This window comes from Schistocerca gregaria, chromosome 2 (assembly GCF_023897955.1).
Source record: "Schistocerca gregaria isolate iqSchGreg1 chromosome 2, iqSchGreg1.2, whole genome shotgun sequence".
Classification (NCBI taxonomy): domain Eukaryota; kingdom Metazoa; phylum Arthropoda; class Insecta; order Orthoptera; family Acrididae; genus Schistocerca; species Schistocerca gregaria.
Genome location: NC_064921.1, coordinates 359,721,385 through 359,742,801, shown reverse-complemented (window position 1 = coordinate 359,742,801; position 21,417 = coordinate 359,721,385). Strand labels below are relative to the sequence as shown.

Genomic DNA, 21,417 nt, shown 5'->3' with positions numbered 1-21,417 from the left:
ATTCACTGTCTAGGGAGGGTCCGTGAGGAGGAAAATTTGGCGGTTTGTTTCTTAGCGCTCCTCGTGCCGATGAGCTGTTTTCTCCTAATTTACAAATTTCCCATGGAACTTACGCAGATTCGGGAATGCGCATGACGACACTATTTTAAAATGCGGCACTTATTTGTAGCAAAGGGCCTAAATTACAGTTGTTGCAATACAACACGACGACTAGAAGAAAATGGCCACTGCTGTGGAAACCCTGACCACAATCATGGATAGAAGACAAATCAACGCGTGGTGCTCTGGATGAGGCGAACATCCGAAATACACAAATACAATTTGCACGAGAGTAGTGTCTCACAATGGAATAATTATTGCTTCCACCGTGAGTGCATTAACCTACTACAAACACCGCAGTCTTAATCTCGAAGAAGACACCAAAGCTGCTCAAATATTTTGTTTAGTACCTTTGACTGTTCGGTGCACAGAATTTATAAAGAGGAAATGACACTAATCAATGCGTGATTAGCCTTTTTGTCGTCAGCCTAGAATATTTTTTCACGTGCGTTGGGACTCAAGGTTAACATAGGAACTTCACATGTCGTATAAGGACATGATCGAAAAGGACTTGGCAACACTGCATCAGAATGTAATTCTGCTTTGAATGGTTTCCTTCGTGCCATTTCCACTTGATAATGGCCACAGCAAAAATTGCGATATTAGGTTGTGCATATAGTCAAATGTACAGTTAAAAGCGAACACGACAGCGTTAACATGAATTTTACATACTGTGAACCCCAGCTGCTAGAAAATAATCTTAGTTCTTGGAGACTTCTCGAATATATTACTTTTTATATATCAATGACCTTGCAGGCAATAGTAACATCAGGATTTTTGCAGATGATGCCGTTATCTATAACAAAGTGCTGTCTAAAAGAAGCTGCATAAATATTCATTTAGATCTTGATGAGATTTCAGTGGTGCAAAAATTGGCAACTTGTTTTAAATGTTCAGAAATGTAAAATTGTGCACTTAACAAAAAGAGAAAAACTTATCCTATGACTATGTCAATGAACATCGGATGAATTCGCGACTACATCAGCTGTAGAATGGAATGACAAAATTTGTGCCGCACCTGGACTCTACCCCCGATTTCCATTTGGATCTCTGTGCACGACTTACCGTCAGACCCAAACTTGCCTATGTCAACCATAAGTATATGATCTGTGCATCATCAGAATAACACAGGCACTACAATATCGTGTAATATCAATGAGTTCCTACTGGAATCGGCCAGCTCATACAAATACTCGAGTTTAACGCGCTATAAGGATATGAAATGAATCATCTCACCGGCTCAGTCCAGGGTAAAGCAGGTGGTAGACTTTGGTCTATTGGTAGAATACGGGGGAAATGCAGTCGGTCTACAAAGGAAATTTCTTACAAATCACTTGTACGACCCATCCGAGAATATTGCTCATGTGTGTGAGACTTATACCAGGTAGGACTAACGGGGGATATTGAACACATACGAATGCTCAACGGTTTGTTTAACCTGTGGGAAAGTCAGAGATAGTAAAGAAAGTGAACTGCAGACTCTTGAAGACAAACGTTAACTATTCCGAGAAGGTCTGTTAACAAAGTTTCAAGAACCGGATTTAAATGGTGACCCCTTACTTATCGCTCACGTACGAATCATGAGGATAAGATTAGAATAATTATTGAACTCAGAGGCATTCAATCATTCTTCCCACCGCTCTGTACGTGAATGGAACAGGAAGAAACCCTAATAACTGGTACAGTTGGACGTACCCTCTGCCACGCACCTCACGTTGGTTTGCACAGTACAGATGTAGACGCAGGCATAAGGGCACAAAAATGTTTCGAAGTACACACCGATCTGAGAGGCCCACCCACGAAGTATAAATGAAAGATATTGTCCTCTAATACTCGTATTTCGCAAAACTAGAATACGGACTTCCGCGACAATTTTCCCATATTCAGACATTCACTGACAACCCATTACGAGCGTGACTACCGCTCTGTTTCATAACACGAAACTTTCATGTGTGTGTGTGTGTGTGTGTGTGTGTGTGTGTGTGTGTGTGTGTCATTTAATTGCATAGAGCTCTCTCTCCTTGAAACTGAGCCTTATAAATGACAGTTGGCTGTCGCGGCATGCGGCTAGTGTCAGCAGAAGGGTCAGACTCAGCTCGTCTGCTTTGACCCAAGCAACTGTGACGTCACTGAGGCGCGGAGTGTTTGAAATGATTTGTTTGCAGAGGGCATGTTTAGCCGCGCAGCGGTAAGCCAGCAAGAGAGGTTTGGCCCAGCATTACGTGTCCGACGTGGATATCAAACTTCGCCGCTCTGCGCGATAACGAATTAGTTCCGCGCCCTGTCGTTTTATGAAAGTAAATGGTTGCTTAGTGTGTGGCTGTGGACGGTGTATGTAGTTTTTCATAGTTACTGACGCGCGCTTGTGCACTAGAACATTGCTGCGCTCCTGCGAGCCCCGTCCCCCATTTTGTACTGCTCTGCTGTGCACCGTATTGTGATGCTGGACGAAACTCCCTGTGCGGTGTGGACACGGTTTCAGAATATGCGGTGGCGCTCTCCCGTATAGGATGTTCCTGTTCGTGAGTCGTGTTGTTGCGGCGTTGGACTTACTGTCGTGTGTTACTCGGTGTTTTAGTTAGCTATTATATTGCCTAGACAGTGCGTTATTATGTCGTCACTAGTTATTAGCTGCTGATAAGTTTTCGATTTTAAAAGGGTTCGTGTGTCGTATTTTAATTCTTTGAATGTTACATTTTGCGTTTAGTTTGGTACTACGTATGGATCTTACGTCGAAGTTTATTAATCGTTCGTTGGCTGCTGTTACGGGTGACAATATGGCGTTTACAATTAGTTTATGCAGTTACATAGCCTCTTGGCCGAAGTATGACGTCAGCAGTGCGCACGATTTATGCTCAGCAAAGTCTGATGTTCGATCCAAGGATTAGTGTGTGGACGTGGTTGGGGGACCATATCTAAGAGTGCGCAGTTAAGGAACAACCGTAAATATATAGGTTATTATCAATAAGAAAACAAAATATATTGCCCTTGAGGGTAACACTACAGCAGCAGCTCCATGCAGTGACTATGGACACCTTCAAAGCTATGTAGCAGGGTAAAATAGATTGAATGTACTTTCAAAGGCAGGCAAAGCAGTGTGCAGAAGGTTGTCTATCTACGGAACAAATCTTCCCTCTCGCCAACCCGTTTGGCTCGCGCCTGCTTTCGTGTTGGGCTCACAGTCTGTCAGCAACTGGTCACTGATGCTTCTCCTGCACTCACCAGGAGATAAATGAAACTTCCTGGCAGATTAAAACAGTGAGCCGGACCGAGGCTCGATCTCGGTATCTTTGCCATTAGCAGGTAAGTGCTCTTCCAAATGAGCTCCCCACTTCACTGCCACGTCACCTCATAAAAATATTTCCAGAATAGGGTTGGTGCCCTTCTGCAGTGCAATGTTGTCTGACAACAACGACAGCGAGAAACTACCTTGTAGACCAGATGGGGGCAAATCACGATACCCGGTAACATGGACATTATTCTCAGAAATACACCACCAGTTCTTATGCCACGTGTTTAAGTTAGTCAGACAAAGATTCGAGATGAAGTGAGGAGCAAGTGAAAGGAGCCAATGTGTAGTGTGAACTGCAATTATCTGGACTGCTTCGTACTAAAAACAGTAAATAGGATCGCTTTCTTGAAAATGTTATAAAATGAGTAGCTACTGTGAACTCAAAATTACAAAGAATTGCTCCTAGCTGGACCACCTCCCTTGATTATGACGTTATTAGTATGCTGATTACATGTTGAAAAATAGAAGCGATGTGCAACACTTAGAACTCGTTCGCCTGCGCTTAAGAATACGCAAAACATACCCAAAGAGTACACATTTAGCAGATGTCACAAGTGAACACAGTATCGCCCTCAAATGACATTGTTTGTGCCACCATCATACCACATTTAATGCCCTAGATCCAGTCCTCTGGAAACGCCAAAATCTGTTCTCTACTCACAGCTTTCACTCTTTTCCTTGAAGACTCCTTCGTACCAAGAGCAGCGGCAACCTACGTTTGCTTTCTCCATTTTCAATTCGTTGCCTGGCCTCACTGAATAGCCCTTCACTTTACCTGAGCTTTCTGTCCTATTTTCGTATTTCATTCAGAAACAAAATCTGTCTTCCGGACTTCACAACGCAATCAGGAGGTACAAATTTGCAGTTGTGACCTAGACCAAGTGAGTTGGTGCAGTGGTCAGCACATTGAACTAATGTTCTGGAGGACGGCGTTACAAACCCGCGTCCAGTCATCCTCATTTAGGTTTTCCATTATTTCCATAAATCACTAAAGGCAAATGCCGGATGGTTCCTTCGAAAGAGCGGGGCCAACTTCCTTCCCCCATCCTCACCTAATCTGAAGGGACCGATGATCTCACTGTCGGGTCCCGTAGCCCAAATGAACCAGTCAACCCACCTAAGGAGAACGCATGCATTCTTTGGGGACGTCATATGCGCGCCCTTTCGTACACACTCAATGAGACCAAGCGAAGTCAACAGATGGTAGCACACGTCACGTTTGCAAAACATGTGGCAGTCACCTAGCCTTTCAATATGCAATCAAGAATTAAAGACTATTGCTAATGTATTCTGTGTATAACGTAGGCAAGAGAGTACCAGAACTACCTCAACAAAGCTGAAAAGTAGTTCTCACCTGTTTCACTTCGGAACCACAGGATTTCTTCAAATCTTAGGTTAAATTCTAGTGTCAGATACCACCCGTCGGCTTTGACCAATGACGTCATATGTAAGGCAAAGATACTGCAGTGGACTATCTATGAATGGAACGGATCATACTCGTAAACAAACGAATGTAGCATGCCATAAAATAATACATTTAACGCGACTATTATTTACGCGCTAATTTCAGTTACACGAGTTGGAGATGACTGAAATAAATGAGAACACGAGAGCATTTACGAGTGCATATATTATATTTTGCACACGTACTGCAAAAACGATGTAAATAATGAACTGTTGAGCAGCTGGAATAGGTAACTAGAAGCAACCTATGTAAGAGGTTATTTCTAGTTACCGATTCCAATATGACTGTTTGTTGCGCAAAAATCTTATAACATACCAGAAACTTGGTGGAAAATGATCTTGTTAGTGAACTACAGAATACGATTAGACTTTCAAAAAATCAAAATCTTTACACACACTACTGCGCACGCAAAGAAACGAAACACAAAAATGACGAAGCCTTGCAACCGATAACTATACAACACGAAAGTTACACCAGCTGCAGTAGCTTCAAATAACACTCAGTAAAATCGATACACCAGGAGTGACAGTAAAAATAAGAGAAGTGTAGCAGAAACATCGGTAAGGACAACATTAAAGTGTCTGCATAAAAAGAAAATTACCGCATATGAACTTCCAAAGGAGTCAAAGATGGAGGCTGACTAGTGAAACTGTAACGAAAGAAGCAAAATCCAGAATAACAAATAAAAAAAACACAATCTGTCAGGCACGAATGAAATACCACCCAAATCAGTTGTTCCCCACACTTGCCCTCAATAAGACGCAAAATTTTACAACAATAATAAAAAATTGAAATCTCGAGTCACTCACTCCGGCAAAGACACAATACCCGTCGGCCCACCATTGTAACCAGAAAATATTAAAAGGACAGAGAAACCTCCCTCCAGAGAGAAAAGTAGCACTCGCACAAGACCTTATAAATCACAACTACTTTCATTAACAAAAGATCCCGAAAACAAATTAAGAGACCAAAACAATCTACATCGAATTTTTAATATACGCGCGTAACAAGAAAATCCAGAGAGATCATTTAATGTTCGACAGCAATCTGCGACACAAACAAAATATCACACATCACACATTACGTCATTGGTCAAAGCCGAAAGGTGGTATCGGACACTAAAATTGACCCAAATCTGCTATGCAGCTGATACCACTCGGAACTGAACTACGTCAGTGGCGAGCTGATCAGTTCGATCAATTGTAAGGAACACAAGCTGCAGTCTCCTTGAGACTGCACATTCTTTGGTACATTTACGCACGTTTTTATGTACTTCTTTATTGCAAATTTGTGACTGATTACGGAATACCAGTAATTAATAATCCCTAACATCTAGTTCTCCTAGTTGTGGGATGAAGTACTGCAAGAATAGCTTCATTCTGCATTAGGGAAGTTTGCTTATTAGATAAAAAGCAGGTTGCTGTTTTGCAACAGTCATGGTTCCTTCGAAAGAGCGGGGCCAGTTTTAGCTGTATAAAAAAAAATTCCATGAATTCGTCTTAATTTGGTTACAGTCTGGAAAGAGCAGCAATCAACAGTAATCTGCTGTCTGCATGATAGATTCTCTCTTAAAGTGCAGAAATTAAGGAACGTTTAAAAGTGTTTACATCAGGACAGTATTCATATTCATCTGTGAAGTGCTGGTTATTTGATGGGCTTCACATCATTTTCAATATGCAGTGTTTGTATGTGGGAAGTGAGCTTTCATATTCTGGTGTGGTGATCTTGCTCAAGGTGGCTCAAGCTCTAATTAGTTTAACATTTTGATGAGTTGTACAAATAAAGTGTCCCATGTGCTATAATACAATTTTTTGGCCTGAATTCAGTTTGAAGCCATGGTAATTTGATTCGGAAAAAGTTGTGCACTTCCTGTAGATTAATTTTAGGAAATCTTTTGAATGAGAACTGGCTTGCCATCACTACCTCTCCTCATAGAAATGTAATCCTCTTAACAGGCACTTACATGCTAAAATTTAATTCTTTGCCAGGCACTTGCCAGTACCATCATTACAATAAAACTCATCCACTAATAGAACAATTCTGGCAGGCAAGGATTGTCCAGGCTTAGGAGTGTGCCCTTTCCTTTCACTTTTTTGATCTTACCATGTAGCTGCTTACTCAACTTTCTTTGAGTACATGGCCAACTTTTGGGCCCCCAGGGGGCTCACGGTCCTTTCGTGAGTACGTGCGTGGCGAGCACGGGGCCCCGAGCTATTGCAGCCTTCCTTCTTTTTCCGGGCTGTATTTCCTTTCCCTTCCCCTCCTTTCCTGTCCGTCATCCTTCCCTCCGACCTCTCCTCTCCCTCTCTTGGTGTCCCTACTTATGGTGTCCCTCCTTATGTTGGCCCTGCTATTCTCCTGGTTCTGTTGACCTTGCAATTCGGCCTTGTTCTGTAATTCCTTCATCCTTTTGGTATTCTCTGGTCCCCTCTGGGGTTTGACCTCCATCACTAAATTTTCTTCCGTAGTGTGAGCCATTTGGGGAAGAGCACCTTACCTAGTGTCTCCGGCGTGTGCCATCATCATTGATTCCATCGTTTCCTTTACGTCGTTGTTTGACGCTAGGGTCCATAGCCAGCATGGTAGCCAGCCCGTGTGGTGGGGTCGCTATGTACCCTTTTGGTTGAGCCCCCTGAAAACACAGGGATCACACGTCTGATACCTGAGCTGTGACCTCCTCATGTAAGCCTAGGAGTGGTTGCTTGTCGTCCTGGAGCATCGGAACTCCCAGCAATGGCCGCCGTGCCAGACGGCCCTTGCTGTGGCTGGGTGGCGCCCATGAGGAGAGCCCCTGATCGGAGTGGGTGGTATCAGGGCGGACACTTTGCTCATGAAACGCATAAGAGTCCACAACTCTGGCCGTTCTCCAGCCGTCTCTTTGACTGGAAAAGATTCTTCACGTGCTGCTTCCTCTGCCCCTTCCGCCTTCCCTTCCGTGGCTACCCCCTGGGAGGAGGGCCAGGCTCGTCGGCTGGGGGCGAAACCTTTCCCTCGCTATCTGGTTTGCGCCAGAACTGATGGGGATACTTTTACTCATACGAAACCTATGTTTTTTGTCGAACACATCGAAGACAAGTTTGGCGAGGTTGACTCTATCAGCAAGATGCGGTCTGGGTCGCTGTTGATAAAACTGCTTCAGCTACCCAGTCTGCAGCTCTCCGTGCCTGTACCCATCTTGGTACGATTCCTGTGTCAATTACTCCACACCAGTCCTTGAACATGGTGCAAGGTGTAATTTTCCATAGAGACCTCCTCCTTCAATCTGATGAGGAACTTCGGGACAATCTAAGACGGCGGGGGGTTCACTTTGTTCGGCGGGTTCAGAGGGGTCCGAAGGACAACCGCGTTGACACTGGTGCCTTTATCTTGGCCTTTGAAGGGGACACCCTCCCTGAGAAGGTCAAGATTATGGTCTATCGGTGTGACGTGAAGCCATACATCCCACCACCTATGCGATGTTTCAAGTGTTTGCGTTTTGGCCACATGTCTTCACGCTGTTCGCAGGCCCCCCTCTGTGGTGACTGTGGACATCCGTTCCATGAGGGAAGTTCCTGTGTTCCCCCTCCTGTGTGCGTAAATTGTCGTGGGAATCATTCTTCACGGTCACTGGATTGCCCAGTGTATCAGAAAGAGAAAAAGATACAGGAGTATAAGACTCTTGATCGTCTCACCTATACCGAGGCCCGTAAAAAGTATACACGCCTTCATCCAGTGACCCTGACAACTAGTTATGCTTCAGTAGTATCTTCACCCCCTCCTCCTCATTCCTTACCCCAGTCCCGAACCCCTTTCCTCCCCCCTCCCCCTGCGCTTCCCACACCATCCCCTCCGGGCACCGCTTCCTCTCCCCGGCTGGAGAAGTGTCCTGCTTCTTCAGCGTCTGCCGGTCATGGGCGCCCCTCGCGGGATCCCCCTTCCCGGCACCTTCCAGGCCAAAGGTCTGCTGCCACGCGGCCACCACGAGAACCACGGTCTGCGGGCCCCCAGATCGCCCGCTCTCTTTCTGTTCCCGATCTTGCTGTGGCTGGCTCCATTTTGTTGCACAGCCCTCCACGATCCCAAACAGAAAGAAAGAAGAAGCACAAGTCCCGGGACAAGGAGTCTCTGGTGTCGCCAGAGGTCTCGTCCCCATCTTCACAACCTGACTCTGACCTGTTATTCATGGATGTCGCCCCCTCCTGGTCGGTGACGGGTGGTGACCCACCGGCATGACTGACATTAGCCTGTTCACCCCCCAATTGACTCATCGTTCTTTGGCTATCCAATGGAACTGTAATGGCTATTACCGTCACCTACCGGAGTTGCAATCCCTTCTTTCGTTTTACTCTGCGGCTTGTGTGGTTCTCCAAGAAACTCATTTTACTGGTGGTCACTCACCAACCCTCCGTGGCTTCCGTGCTTTCTGTCGAAATCGGGTCGGCCCCCTACGGGCGTCTGGCGGAGTTTGCACGTTGGTCCGAACGGACATTGCCAGCACGTGGATTCCTCTCCAAATTACATTGGAAGCAGTTGCTGTTAGGATCCACCTGGACTCTGGGGTCACAATTTGCAATCTGTATCTCCCTCCTGACAGAACTCCTACACCTGCCTCCTTAAGTGCCCTCCTTCAGCAACTTCCTCCTCCCTTCCTTATACTTGGCGATTTTAATGCACATCATCCCTTGTGGGGCAGTGCATTTCCATCTAGTCGGGGTCATCTCATTGACCAGTTTATTACCGACCACGACTTGTGCCTTCTTAACGATGGCTCCCCTACCCATTTCAGTGCCGGTCATGGTAGCTTTTCTGCCATTGATCTTTCTCTCTCTTCTCCCTCCCTCCTCCCTTCCCTAAAATGGTCACTGCACGACGACTTTTGCGATAGTGACCACTTCCCGTTGATTCTCTCGCTCCCTTCCCGCTCCCCCATGGACAGATCACCTCGTTGGTCCTTCCAACGTGCCAATTGGCCTCTGTATACTGCACAGGTCGTTTTTTCTCCCTCATTGTCGGATGGTATTGATGATGTCATACGTGACATGTCTGACGCGATTGTTCACGCTGCTAGCCTTGCTATCCCGCGCTCATCTGGACCATTTCGCCGCCGGCAGGTCCCTTGGTGGAGTTCGGACATTGCCGTTGCCATCCGTGATCGCCGTCGAGCTTTCCAACACCTTAAGAGGCATCCATCCGTTGCCAATCTTATTACCTTTAAACGCCTTCGCGCAAAAGCCCGTTACTTAATCAAACGGAGCAAATGGATGTGTTGGGAACGCTTTGTTTCTTCCCTCGGTTCTGCTGTCCCTCTGTCGCGGGTATGGGCTACACTTCGCGCTCTCAAAGGTTGCCATCGGCAGTCTACCCTCCCGGGTCTTCACCTCCCGGATGGCCTTTGCACGGACCCGTTGATTCTCGCGGAACACCTTGCGACCCATTTTGCAACAGCGTCGGCATCAGCCTCCTATCCGGCTGCTTTCCTTCCCTAGAAACAGCGGGCCGAAGCTTCCGCCTTGTGTTTTACCCCCAGCCAGTCAGAATCATACAACGACGCTTTTACTGAATGGGAACTTCTTTCCGCACTCTCCTCTTCTCATGATACGGACCCTGGCCCAGACTCCATTCATAACCAACTGCTTCAACATCTCAGTGCTCCACAACAGCGACATCTTCTCCGGGTATTAAACCGTATTTGGCTCCAGGGTGACTTCCCTTCTCACTGGAGGGATAGCATCGTGGTTCCCGTCATTAAGCCCGGTAAGAACCCCCTGTTCGTCGACAGCTATCGGCCAATTAGTCTGACGAACGGATGGTAGCCCGTCGGCTCACTTGGGTCCTCGAATCTCGGCGTCTGTTGTCCCCTTACCAGTGTGGCTTCCGAGAGGGACGGTCTCCGATCGATCATTTACTTCGCTTGGAATCCGCAGTTCGGCAGGCCTTTTCCCAGCGCCGCCATTTGGTTGCTGTATTTTTCGACCTTCGCAAGGCCTATGATACGGCTTGGCGCCATCATATCTTACTTAAACTTCATGAGTGGGGTCTTCGGGGCCCACTCCCGATTTTTATCCGCCAGTTCTTGTTTCATCGTTCGTTTAGGGTTAGGGTTGGTACAGTTTTAAGTTCTCCGCGAACCCAGGAGAATGGCATCCCTCAGGGTTCCATATTGAGTGTACTTCTGTTCCTCATTGCTATAGATGGACTTGTGGCCTCCGTCGGTCCTTTGGTCACTCCTGCTCTGTATGTGGAGGATTTCTGCATTTGGGTTAGTTCCTCTTCGATGGCCGCTGCAGAGCGGCAGCTCCAGGGTGCTATACGGCGTGCCTCTGCATGGACCATCTCACACGGATTTCAGTTTTCTCCTTTAAAATCGCGAGTGGTCCACTTTTGTCGCCGTGTGACAGTCCACCCCGATCCAGAGCTCTATCTAAATGCACAACGATTACCTGTGGTCCCACAGTTTCGTTTCCTTGGCCTTCTTTTCGACAACAAGCTCACTTGGCTGCCTCATATCAGACGCCTGAAGATAGGATGTTTCCGTAAACTAAACGTCCTTCGCTTCCTTGCCCACACCTCTTGGGGTGCTGACCGTTCCACTCTCCTCCACCTTTATCGGGCCTTAGTGTTGCCTCGCTTGGACTATGGTTGTCAAGTTTACGGTTCAGCTGCCCCTTCTACATTGCGCCTCTTGGATCCGGTCCACCATCGTGGTATCCGTTTGGCCATCGGTGCCTTCCCGACTAGCCCTGTTGATAGTCTCCTGGTTGAGGCTGGGATCCCCCCCCTTTCCGTTCGGCGCTCCCAGCTTCTGGTTTCGTATGCAATCGCTGTCCGTTCCTCTCCCACTCATCCTTCCTATTCTATCCTGTTGCCTGCCCAAGGAAGTCGCCCACCTGACTCCCGTCCTCGGGCGGGTTTACCGGTTGGGCTCCGCCTAGCGTCTCTTCGCCGTGATTTTCAGCTTCCTTCCTTTTCCTGTATCCCACGTTCCCTCCCCAACACACCTCCTTGGTTAGTTCCTCGGCCCCGAGTTCGGATGGATCTCTGCCGAGGTCCGAAAGATTCCGTTCCCCCGATGGTGTTCCGTTGTTTTTTCCGCCGCATTTTATCTGAGTTTCGGGATGCTGTTGTTTTTTACACTGATGGCTCTAAATCTGCTGATCGTGTGGGCTATGCCTTCACCTCCTCTGTAGGCATGGAAAATCATCTCCTGCCAAATGCATGTGGGGTGTTCACTGCGGAATTGATGGCGGTCTCCCGGGCCCTGGCCTTTATTAAACAGTCCAAGCTCAATCGCGTTTTGTTATGTACAGACTCAATGAGTGGCCTTCAGGCACTTGACCAGTGTTTCTCCCGTCATCCCTTGGTCTCCTCCATCCATGACCATCTCGCTGATCTCCACCATGCTGCTTGTTCTGTTAGCTTCCTTTGGGTCCCTGGCCATGTGGGCATCCAAGGAAATGAACTTGCTGATCGTTTGGCTGGGGGAGCAGTCACTTATCCCCCATTCCCTGTCACCCCTCCTGTGGCGGATTTACGGCTTCATCTCAAATCCCACTTTGCGCAATCATGGGCCACATCCTGGGAGGCTACCTCCTTGTCTAATAAACTTTGTGCGATTAAGGTGACACCTGTCCCATGGCGTTCTTCCTTACGCCTCTCGCGAAAGGACTCAACCTCCCTCTGTCGTCTTCGCATCGGCCATACCAGGCTGACCCATGGTTTTCTTTTGCGTGGTGAGCCACCCCCACTTTGTGGTTGTGGAGCTTTCCAGTCAGTGGCCCACATTTTGGTGGAATGCCCCTTTCTTTTAGCTCTGCGTACTAAGTACAGACTTCCCTGCACTTTACCCTTAATATTAGCAGACGATTCCCGGATGGTTGAACTGGTTCTCAGTTTCCTCCGTGAAAGTGGTTTTTATTCTCAGTTTTAAGGATTTTCATCTCCCTCTGGAGTAGGGGCAGGGCAGTGAGGGTTGGGATGTCTCCCACTGTAGGCTGTGCTTGGAGATTCCTGACTCCCCTTCCTGGCCATGTTCCTTCTTTTTTCCCTTTTACTGTTTTTATCGCCTTTTAGGTTTGTTTAATCCCTTCTACAATCCGCCCTTTTACACTCTGGCGGTTGAACACTTTTAAATAGCATGTGGTCTTGCTTGTACTGCATCACAGGTGGGATATTTCCTCTCTTGAGGTTGCCCATTTACTGACTTCCCTCCTTGTGTTTTTATCATTGACGACACAACTGCACTTTTTTAGCCTTTTACCTTTTACCTTTTATCGTTTTGACTCTTCTGAGCTGTCCCTCTGTCGGAACTGACCGCCTTTGTAACAGGGGACTGATGACCTTGCTGTTTGGTCCCTTCAACCCCAATCAACCAACCAACCAACTTTTGGCTCGTGGAGTCAACACTAAAAATTTTCCCCCGTTTGTAAGAAGTGTGAAATTTGTCTTTAAACATCAGTCATTTCTGTTTGTAGATCATCACATCCACACATTTTCAGATTGTCACCAGTTTCTTTTTTTATAGGCTATTTACAATATTTCTTTGATAGTTCTTTTATCACAGGGATCCTCGTGTTGAAATCGGAGGCATTCAACAAATGCCAACCACAATCAACTTCCACAAACTCAAGATAAAAAGGTTACTTCTTCAGAAGTAAATGTGAAGCTAAATCACACATCAAAGAAATGAACCTATAAGAGATTTAACATGAATAGTAAAAATTAACTACTTTTTTAAATACCATTTTACAAACTTGGTAATGTAGTACAGTGACAGGTTCTGGACCCATCAGACTGTAGCAAAATTTACTGCCTTCTATTTCGGAGTAGCTGCTCTACATCTGCCTGGCTTGCACATCGCGTGTGTGTTCCAGCAACCACCTCTCCTTTCCTCCTCCAGTGCTTCGCTAAATTTATTGCACCAGTTGATCTATACTGAAGTGCATTGTCAGAAGTAGTGAATGTTCTTAGTGTACTGTTCTGTATTGGTGGTATTTATTTTCCATTGTGTTACAAATATAAACCAAATTAAGTTATACGAAATGAGACATAAGATCCCTCACATATTTGGGTGATTTTATTTATTGTATTGTTTCCTACAATGTTAAAACCATTAACAGACTTTTAGTTATGATACAATTTCATTTTAAATCAGATTTTATAAACTGCCCCCAAAAGTTGTGATGTAGTTCACAAATCAAAGTGCACTAAAAACAATTTATTTTTTGTTACTACTGGAATACCATTATGAAATTTGGAACAAATGTTAACAAATAATATTTAAGTAACATTTCTTTCAAAAGAAGAAAAACTCAGATTTTGAAATTTTAAGAATGTTAAAAATTCGAATTTTGGAAAATCAACTTCTTATTAATAAAAGTGATACATATTTTTAAACCTCATAAAAAACTGAATAAATTGACACGTTTCAGGTCTGCATGTCAAATGCTTTCTGAGGAACAGCCATTTTAACACTTCAAAATGTGGTGCAAATTGCTCCATTTTGGAAACTTTAAAAATTAAAAATGTAAACAAACTCCCAAAAATCTTGAAGTTTTTTTATTTTGTGAAAACAAAAAATTCTAAATCATTAATGTTCAACTTTAGGTTGTTGATGGTAAATTTCACATGGAATGACCTTCGTGTCTGTTTTAGAGGAAAATACTCCACCAAATAAGTTCAAGGAAGAGTTACTGCCACAGTCTGCATTACAGACTTATCCCAGATTTCATCCTTTAGTATCTCGAAAAACCATGAATGAGCCATTGTTTGATTCTGTGATGCAGTAGTTTTCTTCCATTACCAGTACGCAACTTTTAAACGTGTCTTGTTAACATTATACAATCCTCCTACAAGCTGTTCTGAAAGGTGCTGAAAGTAGCTTGTGGTTGCAGTATGTCCTGTCATCATAGGGAATATCACTTTGGCATTTTCTAAGCGCCCCCAAGTTCATGTCCCAAATACCTACACAAAGAAAAACAATCTGAAATAATAGTACACCCCTCCTCACCCTATTTCTCAGATATTTCCACCAAAAGCCATTTAGCCCTTTCCGCAGGAGGAGAATGAATTTTTTGAGAACATACTTGGAACACTTGGAGGCTACATTGAGTAGGCTCAATGTAGAGCTATCAGATGTGATGCATCTGCCGCAGTGTTCTTTCCATGATGTAAATGCACTTTGGTAAAATTCTGGGGATTGACTTTTACACAATTGCTTCACACAGGAAATAAGCTCTTTCTCACTATCAAATGTTTTACCATGCAGGTGAGTTTTCAGACTACCAAAGAGGTAAAAATCAGATGGAGCCAAGTCCGGATTGAAGGGAGGATGAGGAAAATTTTTCAACCCATTCTCCTGATTTTTCTCCTGTGTCATAAGGGCTGAATGGGGTTTGCATTGTCATGTAGTAGTCTGATGAGCTGACCCTGATCCTGATCCTGAAGCTGAAGCTGTGGTCTGTGGGTCTTGATGGCACGTCACTGCTTGTCCAGTGACAAACAGTAATGGTCCCAGTTAATTGTGGAGGATCCCAGGAGGATCCCAGCAGCCTGCTGTTCGTGAAAGTCTTGGTTTCTTCTTTAGAGAGGAACCTAGGTGATGCCAATCCAAGGATTGGGTTTTGCTCTCCGGTTCGCACAAAAACAACCATGTTTCATCCCGAGTATTGACGCCGTCAAAACACTGTTTCCACTCTTCAGTAAAGGTCTTCATGAGACCCTCTCACACACTCTTCCTCATTTTCATTTCTTTTGTCAATAATGTAGGCACTCAATGTGCACAGATTTTTCTGTACCATAGTGACTAGACCAGTGATACCACACTACCCAATGACAAGAGTCATTACAACAAACTGTCATTTTGGACTATTTGATCAATGGTCTCTTTATTCACATCACTCACTGCCATCAATGGTCTACCACAGCCCAAGAAATTGCAAAAAATCAAGGGCTAGTGTGCATGGGTGGTTTTTGTTGCTGTTGCAGAAGTGTTTCCATCACTGTCACATGACATAATCAAAGTCACACAAAGGATGAATCACTAAATTTTCATTGAAATCAAAGCATCATTTATTAACAATTTTGAAGAGATTGTCATTATTTTTTAACATAAGACATATAAGAATGGCTATATACCCATTGGACTGACTGGTTAGTAAGTGGAAAGTTTTACACAATGTTTTGTAAACTTCGACAACTTCCAGTTTTTCAATATTTTCAAATTAGTGTTAAGTTTTGACAAATTAATTTATATTTCACCTGCAGTACAAATGCATTAACGTACAAAAATATGATCATGATATTGCCTGTCCCAGCTGAACACAAGTTGTCCCAAGCATTTGAAAATATTGTTAGACTGCTTTCTTCCCATCCTTCAATTTTAATTTATCAAATGAAACTGTGTGATTCCAGAGATGATTTAAAGTTTGTCTCCTGCTTGCTAGGCACTCACGTGAATCATTAGTCCACCGTTTTCATCTGCCTAGTGGGGAGAAGACACGGATTAAAATCCTGGCCTTGGAACAAATTTTCAATCACATATATAAATGTTTTTCCTTACATAAGGCAGAATTACCAGTATTTTCTTAGCACACAGTTAAATCATGCACAGAGTGACAGTTCTGTCATCAAAACCTAGTGGCAGAGTAATGATTTTATCATGTGCTTGTTCGCAATTTGGCACACAGTTTCACTTGTTAATGCTATTGTGATGTAGGCATCTACTTAATACAGATGGGACAACAGTGAAGTAACAGTTACGTTGACAAACATCACCTGTGTCACTAGCCTTGATAGTAGGCATATTTTCACCTAGCAGCATCAAGGACCCTAGAGCTTGATTTTATGGCTGGATTCATGCCTGCAAGCAAATGAAACACAAAATTATCTAAAAATGACGAACTGCAACTGAAAACTCACAGCTCAAGAACAAAAACCAAATAAATAGCCTATAACAAACACAATTAAAAATACTCACAGAAAAACCACCACCAGACTCCCAAACTGGACTAAACTGCAGTCAGTTAAAATATTCAAACACAACTCAAAGGCAAAACTCACTCCTTACACCAGCACGTCAAAGACTGATCCTATATATCTGAAGTGTTACTACAAATCAAATTACAGACACACATCCACAACCCCTACAAAACAGTCCATTTCAAATACCACACCTCCATGATACTGCACAGAACATCACAATACAATCAGAGTTGAAGCCAACAAGTGTAATCGCAGTGTACACTTGACCCTGCTTTTCCATGTAGTTGTCTTGAGATGATCTGAAAAAAGAAGTGCAACTTTGGTTACAGATTTTCTGGGGATTAGGTCATGGTGTATACGTACCTTCATGCCCAACGTTGTGCCTCTTATTTCAGGTGACATTCCCAGAGGTTACAGGAATGTAATCACTTCATTCTAAGGTGCAGACTTGCTAAGCTTCCTAATGAACATTTGTCATAACTTAAGACAGTTACGAGCCTGTTTACATTGGAGAATAAGAGTTGCATCCATCTCCATAACCCCTGAAGATGTCTCTCAGTAGGAGACCAAATTTAGATGCAAAGTATACCTTATATCATGGCCTACTCCCCAAAAACAGGAGTCACCATGGATTAGGATTAGAAATGAAAACCTGGATTTTTGATCATTGTGATCGTGTCTTTCTATATCATTTCAGGACCATTGGCTTTCCTATTGACATTATTTTCTGTACGTCTTCACCATCCTCAGAGCTCTGAACTTTTATAACGTTATTGCCTAGTTTAGAAAAATGAGCCTGTTGTTTGGATGAAATTAGTCAGTAGCTCTTGGCGACCAACCCTAAATTCCAACACAGGTATCCTGAAATTTATTCTGCGTACTATTTTGTCAAGGAGTAATATGTGGTGTCAAAATATTTTGCAAATAGCAACTAAATAAATTTTCTTTAATATTGTCTAGCAATGTGAAAATGATGTAGCTTCTGGTTCAAAGTGCTACAAAAGTCTCTTGCGACTAGAGAAACAAAGTAGCTCTGTAGTAGCATTTCGCACAAAACAGTTTGTTTCAGGAAGCAGTCACCAGAATGTTACTGTTTCCTCATATTTCACTTTTTTATATGTAAACTTGTTGTAGAAAGCTATTGCAAAGAAAAAATTTTCAAATACTGGTGATACATATGCATGTTAATAGTTCAGGTTATAGGAACCAGCTAAAGTAGGCTTATATTTAGATGTAATAAACACCAAATAAAACCTAAATATTTTCCACAAGAGGTGATGTGAATCCACATAACTCCAGAAATAGTCATCATGATCAACTATACACCAGACTTGTCTAATCCTTTGTAACTATAGGAATTCAAGTATCATATTTACAAATTATTGCTATTGACAACTATACGATCTTTAATCAGTTAGCTTGATTAGAAAGCTAGTTGAAAAATTCAAGCATATCCACTAAATTATGTAGGGAGGAGTCTGACACTATATCAATTAAGCACCAGAGGCAGTTCTGATATTGCAGTTAATGTAAGCAAGCCTGAAGAAAAGTTGACATATTTTCATAGGATTTGTTGACCTAGAAAAAGTGTTCAACAATGTAAAATGGTGCAAGGCATCTGAAATTCAGGGAAAATATGGGTAAACTATGGTTAGACAGATAAAATATAAATTGTACAAGAACTGTGAGAGAACAATTGGACTAGAAGACAAAGAACAAGGTGCTCTGATTAAAACAAGTTTGACATGGGTGTACTCTTCTTCTACTTTTCAATCTATAGATGGAAGAAGCAATGATTGGAATAAAAGGAAGCTGAGCATGTGATTAAAATTCAAAGTGAATAGATGTTTTTAAGATTTCCTGATGACATTGCTATCTTTAGTGAAAGTGAAGAAAAATTACAGCATCTGTGTAATGGAATGAACACTCTAATGAACTTTGATTATGGACTGTGAATAAATCAAAGAAAGCTGAAAGTAATGAGAAGTATCAGAAGTGAGCAAGTAGCTTAACATCAGCACTGGGTTCATGCAGTAGATGAAGTTAAGGAATTCTGCCAACTAGCTAGCAAGATAACCCTTGGTGGACAGAGCAAGGATGACACAATTAGCAGACTTAGCACTCGAAAAAAGGGTATGAAAGTCTACTTATATCAAACATAGAGCTTAAGAGCTGGTTCTTTGTGGTATGGAAAACACTGGCAAGAAAAAGGGAGAGGATGATGGAACATCTTCAAGACCTCAGTGAACAAGCTCCTTGGTATTAGTGGAGACTGGATGAAGATGATTTTAATACATTCAGCAAATCACTGAGGAAGTATTTTGCAGCTGCCACTCAGGAACATAAAGGCTGGCACAGGAGAGGAATTAAAGGCAGGCCATACCAAATCAGTAAGAAAATTGCTAGCTCAAAAATCTATAAATTATAAACCGTTTCTCACCATGATTATTGTATAAAAATTCTGCATTTATTACACAGCTCAAATAATATACTTCTGTAAATAATTTAAAATTGTCACTGTTTATATATGTTTTACATTTTAACACAAGAACTTTGTTTAGTATATAAGCATTACATGAATGTGTAATTGTGATGTCATCCTTTCCAGCTCCAATACCAGTTAGTGCTGAACTGGGGTAATATGTCTGACAGGCAGTATCAAATAATATAGAAATGTCTTTCAATCAATGTTGCAAGTTATTAGTCATCCCTGTAGCTGGCAGCAAACTTGAAGGCATTTTTTTTTAAGGCTTTTGTTACTGAACTGTTTACATGGATGTATTTTTTAATGTTCCTGCACCAGTCTCCACTTACATTTATTGAGTAACTGTTCTACCATAAATTAAACGAACACTAATGCAAATACTTCTCGTTTCAGCTGAAAAACTATAACACATCAACATGCCCCAGGGGGAGAGCTTCACGAGGAGGCAGTGGTACACCCTGATTTCAATAGGGTGTGTCCACTTTACTAGTGCCATCTGTGTGTCTCTGCAGGCACCTTTCTATCCTCTTGAAGTAAGTAATCAGTGTACTCTATTCTCTGCAAGAAAATGTGTTACCTTAAGAATACCTAACAAAGACAGCTAGTGAGCTCATTTTTCATGAACAAGCTCAGATATAAAGTCGTTAACAGTTAAGAGATAGCTGCGGTTGGTATGAGCCTGTCACTATGAAAAATTGTGTAGTTAGTATCATTTGACAAGAATGTCATTAGGGCTTTTACTAGTCATCAACTTTATATTAAACATGTTGCATCAGCTTTGGTGACAGGTAGATAAAAGGTGCCTTGTGTGTGGGAAATGCTATTATACTGTATGCATACCAGTATTTTCATGAGTTGCTCCCAGCAGGGGCTAAACTTTTTTGTGAATATGTGCATGGCTACCACAGGACCCCAGCCTTTGCAGCATTACTTCCTTTCTGTGCCGCAAGCTCATACAGCCACTACCCCTTCACCCCTCTGCCTCTCCATTGGATGGTTTTCTTGGTGGAGACCTTGCTTTAACCTGATTTATAATTGGGACTAGTTTCCACTCTGGACATTATCTCCAACTCTTCATTAAATGAGCACATCATTCTCATTGTTGGATTTGACCTGCCACCAATTTTCATAACTCTTCAGAAGTGTGGATTGTGCAGGGGAGGCTGCCCACTGTGGTGTGCGCTACATCTTCGAACCCTTCCCTTTAATAAGGTAACAGACCCAAAGCCCAGCATGGTTGCCACCCTTTTGCGGGGAGGGGACATAAAATACCTGCATGGTGGTAGGTAGCCCCCTGACAACACAGGGACTGCACTTGTTGTGCTCTAGTTGTAAACTCCCCTTATATGCCACAGAGTAAATGCCCACTGACTGAGGCACGGGGACCCTGAGCAATGGATTACTGGCTAGGTGACGATTGCTGAGGCTGTGTGGTGCCCATGGGGAGAGTCCTCCAGCCCCTCCCCCCCCCCTCCTACCCCCCTGTCTTGAGTGGGCGGCACCATGGCGGATTGGCAGTTAATAAAGTAGATGAAAGTGCATCCCACTGGTGGCCATATGGCCCCAGCTGTCTCTATGAAAGGATAATCCTCTTTCAATGCAGATACAACACTAAAATGTTTGCTTCCCTGGATGTGCCACAGGAGGGATGTAGGGCTAAGTGACAAGCAGGTCTAAGCAATAAGCAGAAAAATATCCACCAATATCTAGTATTCCCAAGAACAGATGAGGATACCTTCTTGACCACAAAGCCTTTATTCTTTGTAAAAACTATAGAGGACAAGTTTGGGGAAATTTCAGCAGTCTCCATAATAAATAGTGGGTCTGTTTTAATCAAAACACCTTCCCCTGCCAAATCACAGGCACTGATTGCTTGTAACAAGCTGGGTGATATACTGGTGACTTCCCAATCATTTTCCACAAGGACCTGCTCTGATAGTCTGATGAGCTAAACACAAACTTGGAGCAACACAATGTACACTTTCAGTCGTGTACATAGGGAGCCAAAGGACAATAGGCTCACTACCAGTGCCTTTATCTTTGAGGGCAATTCATTGCTTGAAAAAGTCAGCAATAGTATTCTGATACGACGTAAAACTGTGTGTCACCTCCTCCTCA

At 43.5% G+C, this 21,417-nt stretch overlaps 1 protein-coding gene across 2 annotated transcripts in view; it reads left to right on the top strand.

The window, feature by feature from the left end:
• LOC126337068 (MFS-type transporter SLC18B1-like) overlaps window positions 1–21,417 on the top strand; it is a 117,135-nt gene that overhangs the window by 60,910 nt on the left and 34,808 nt on the right. For both annotated transcript variants that reach the window (XM_050001400.1, XM_050001399.1), the window contains exon 2: window positions 19,693–19,832. In XM_050001400.1, coding sequence (XP_049857357.1) covers window positions 19,716–19,832 — 117 coding nt within the window. In that variant the 5' untranslated portion in view covers window positions 19,693–19,715. The remainder of the gene's footprint in view (window positions 1–19,692; window positions 19,833–21,417) is intronic.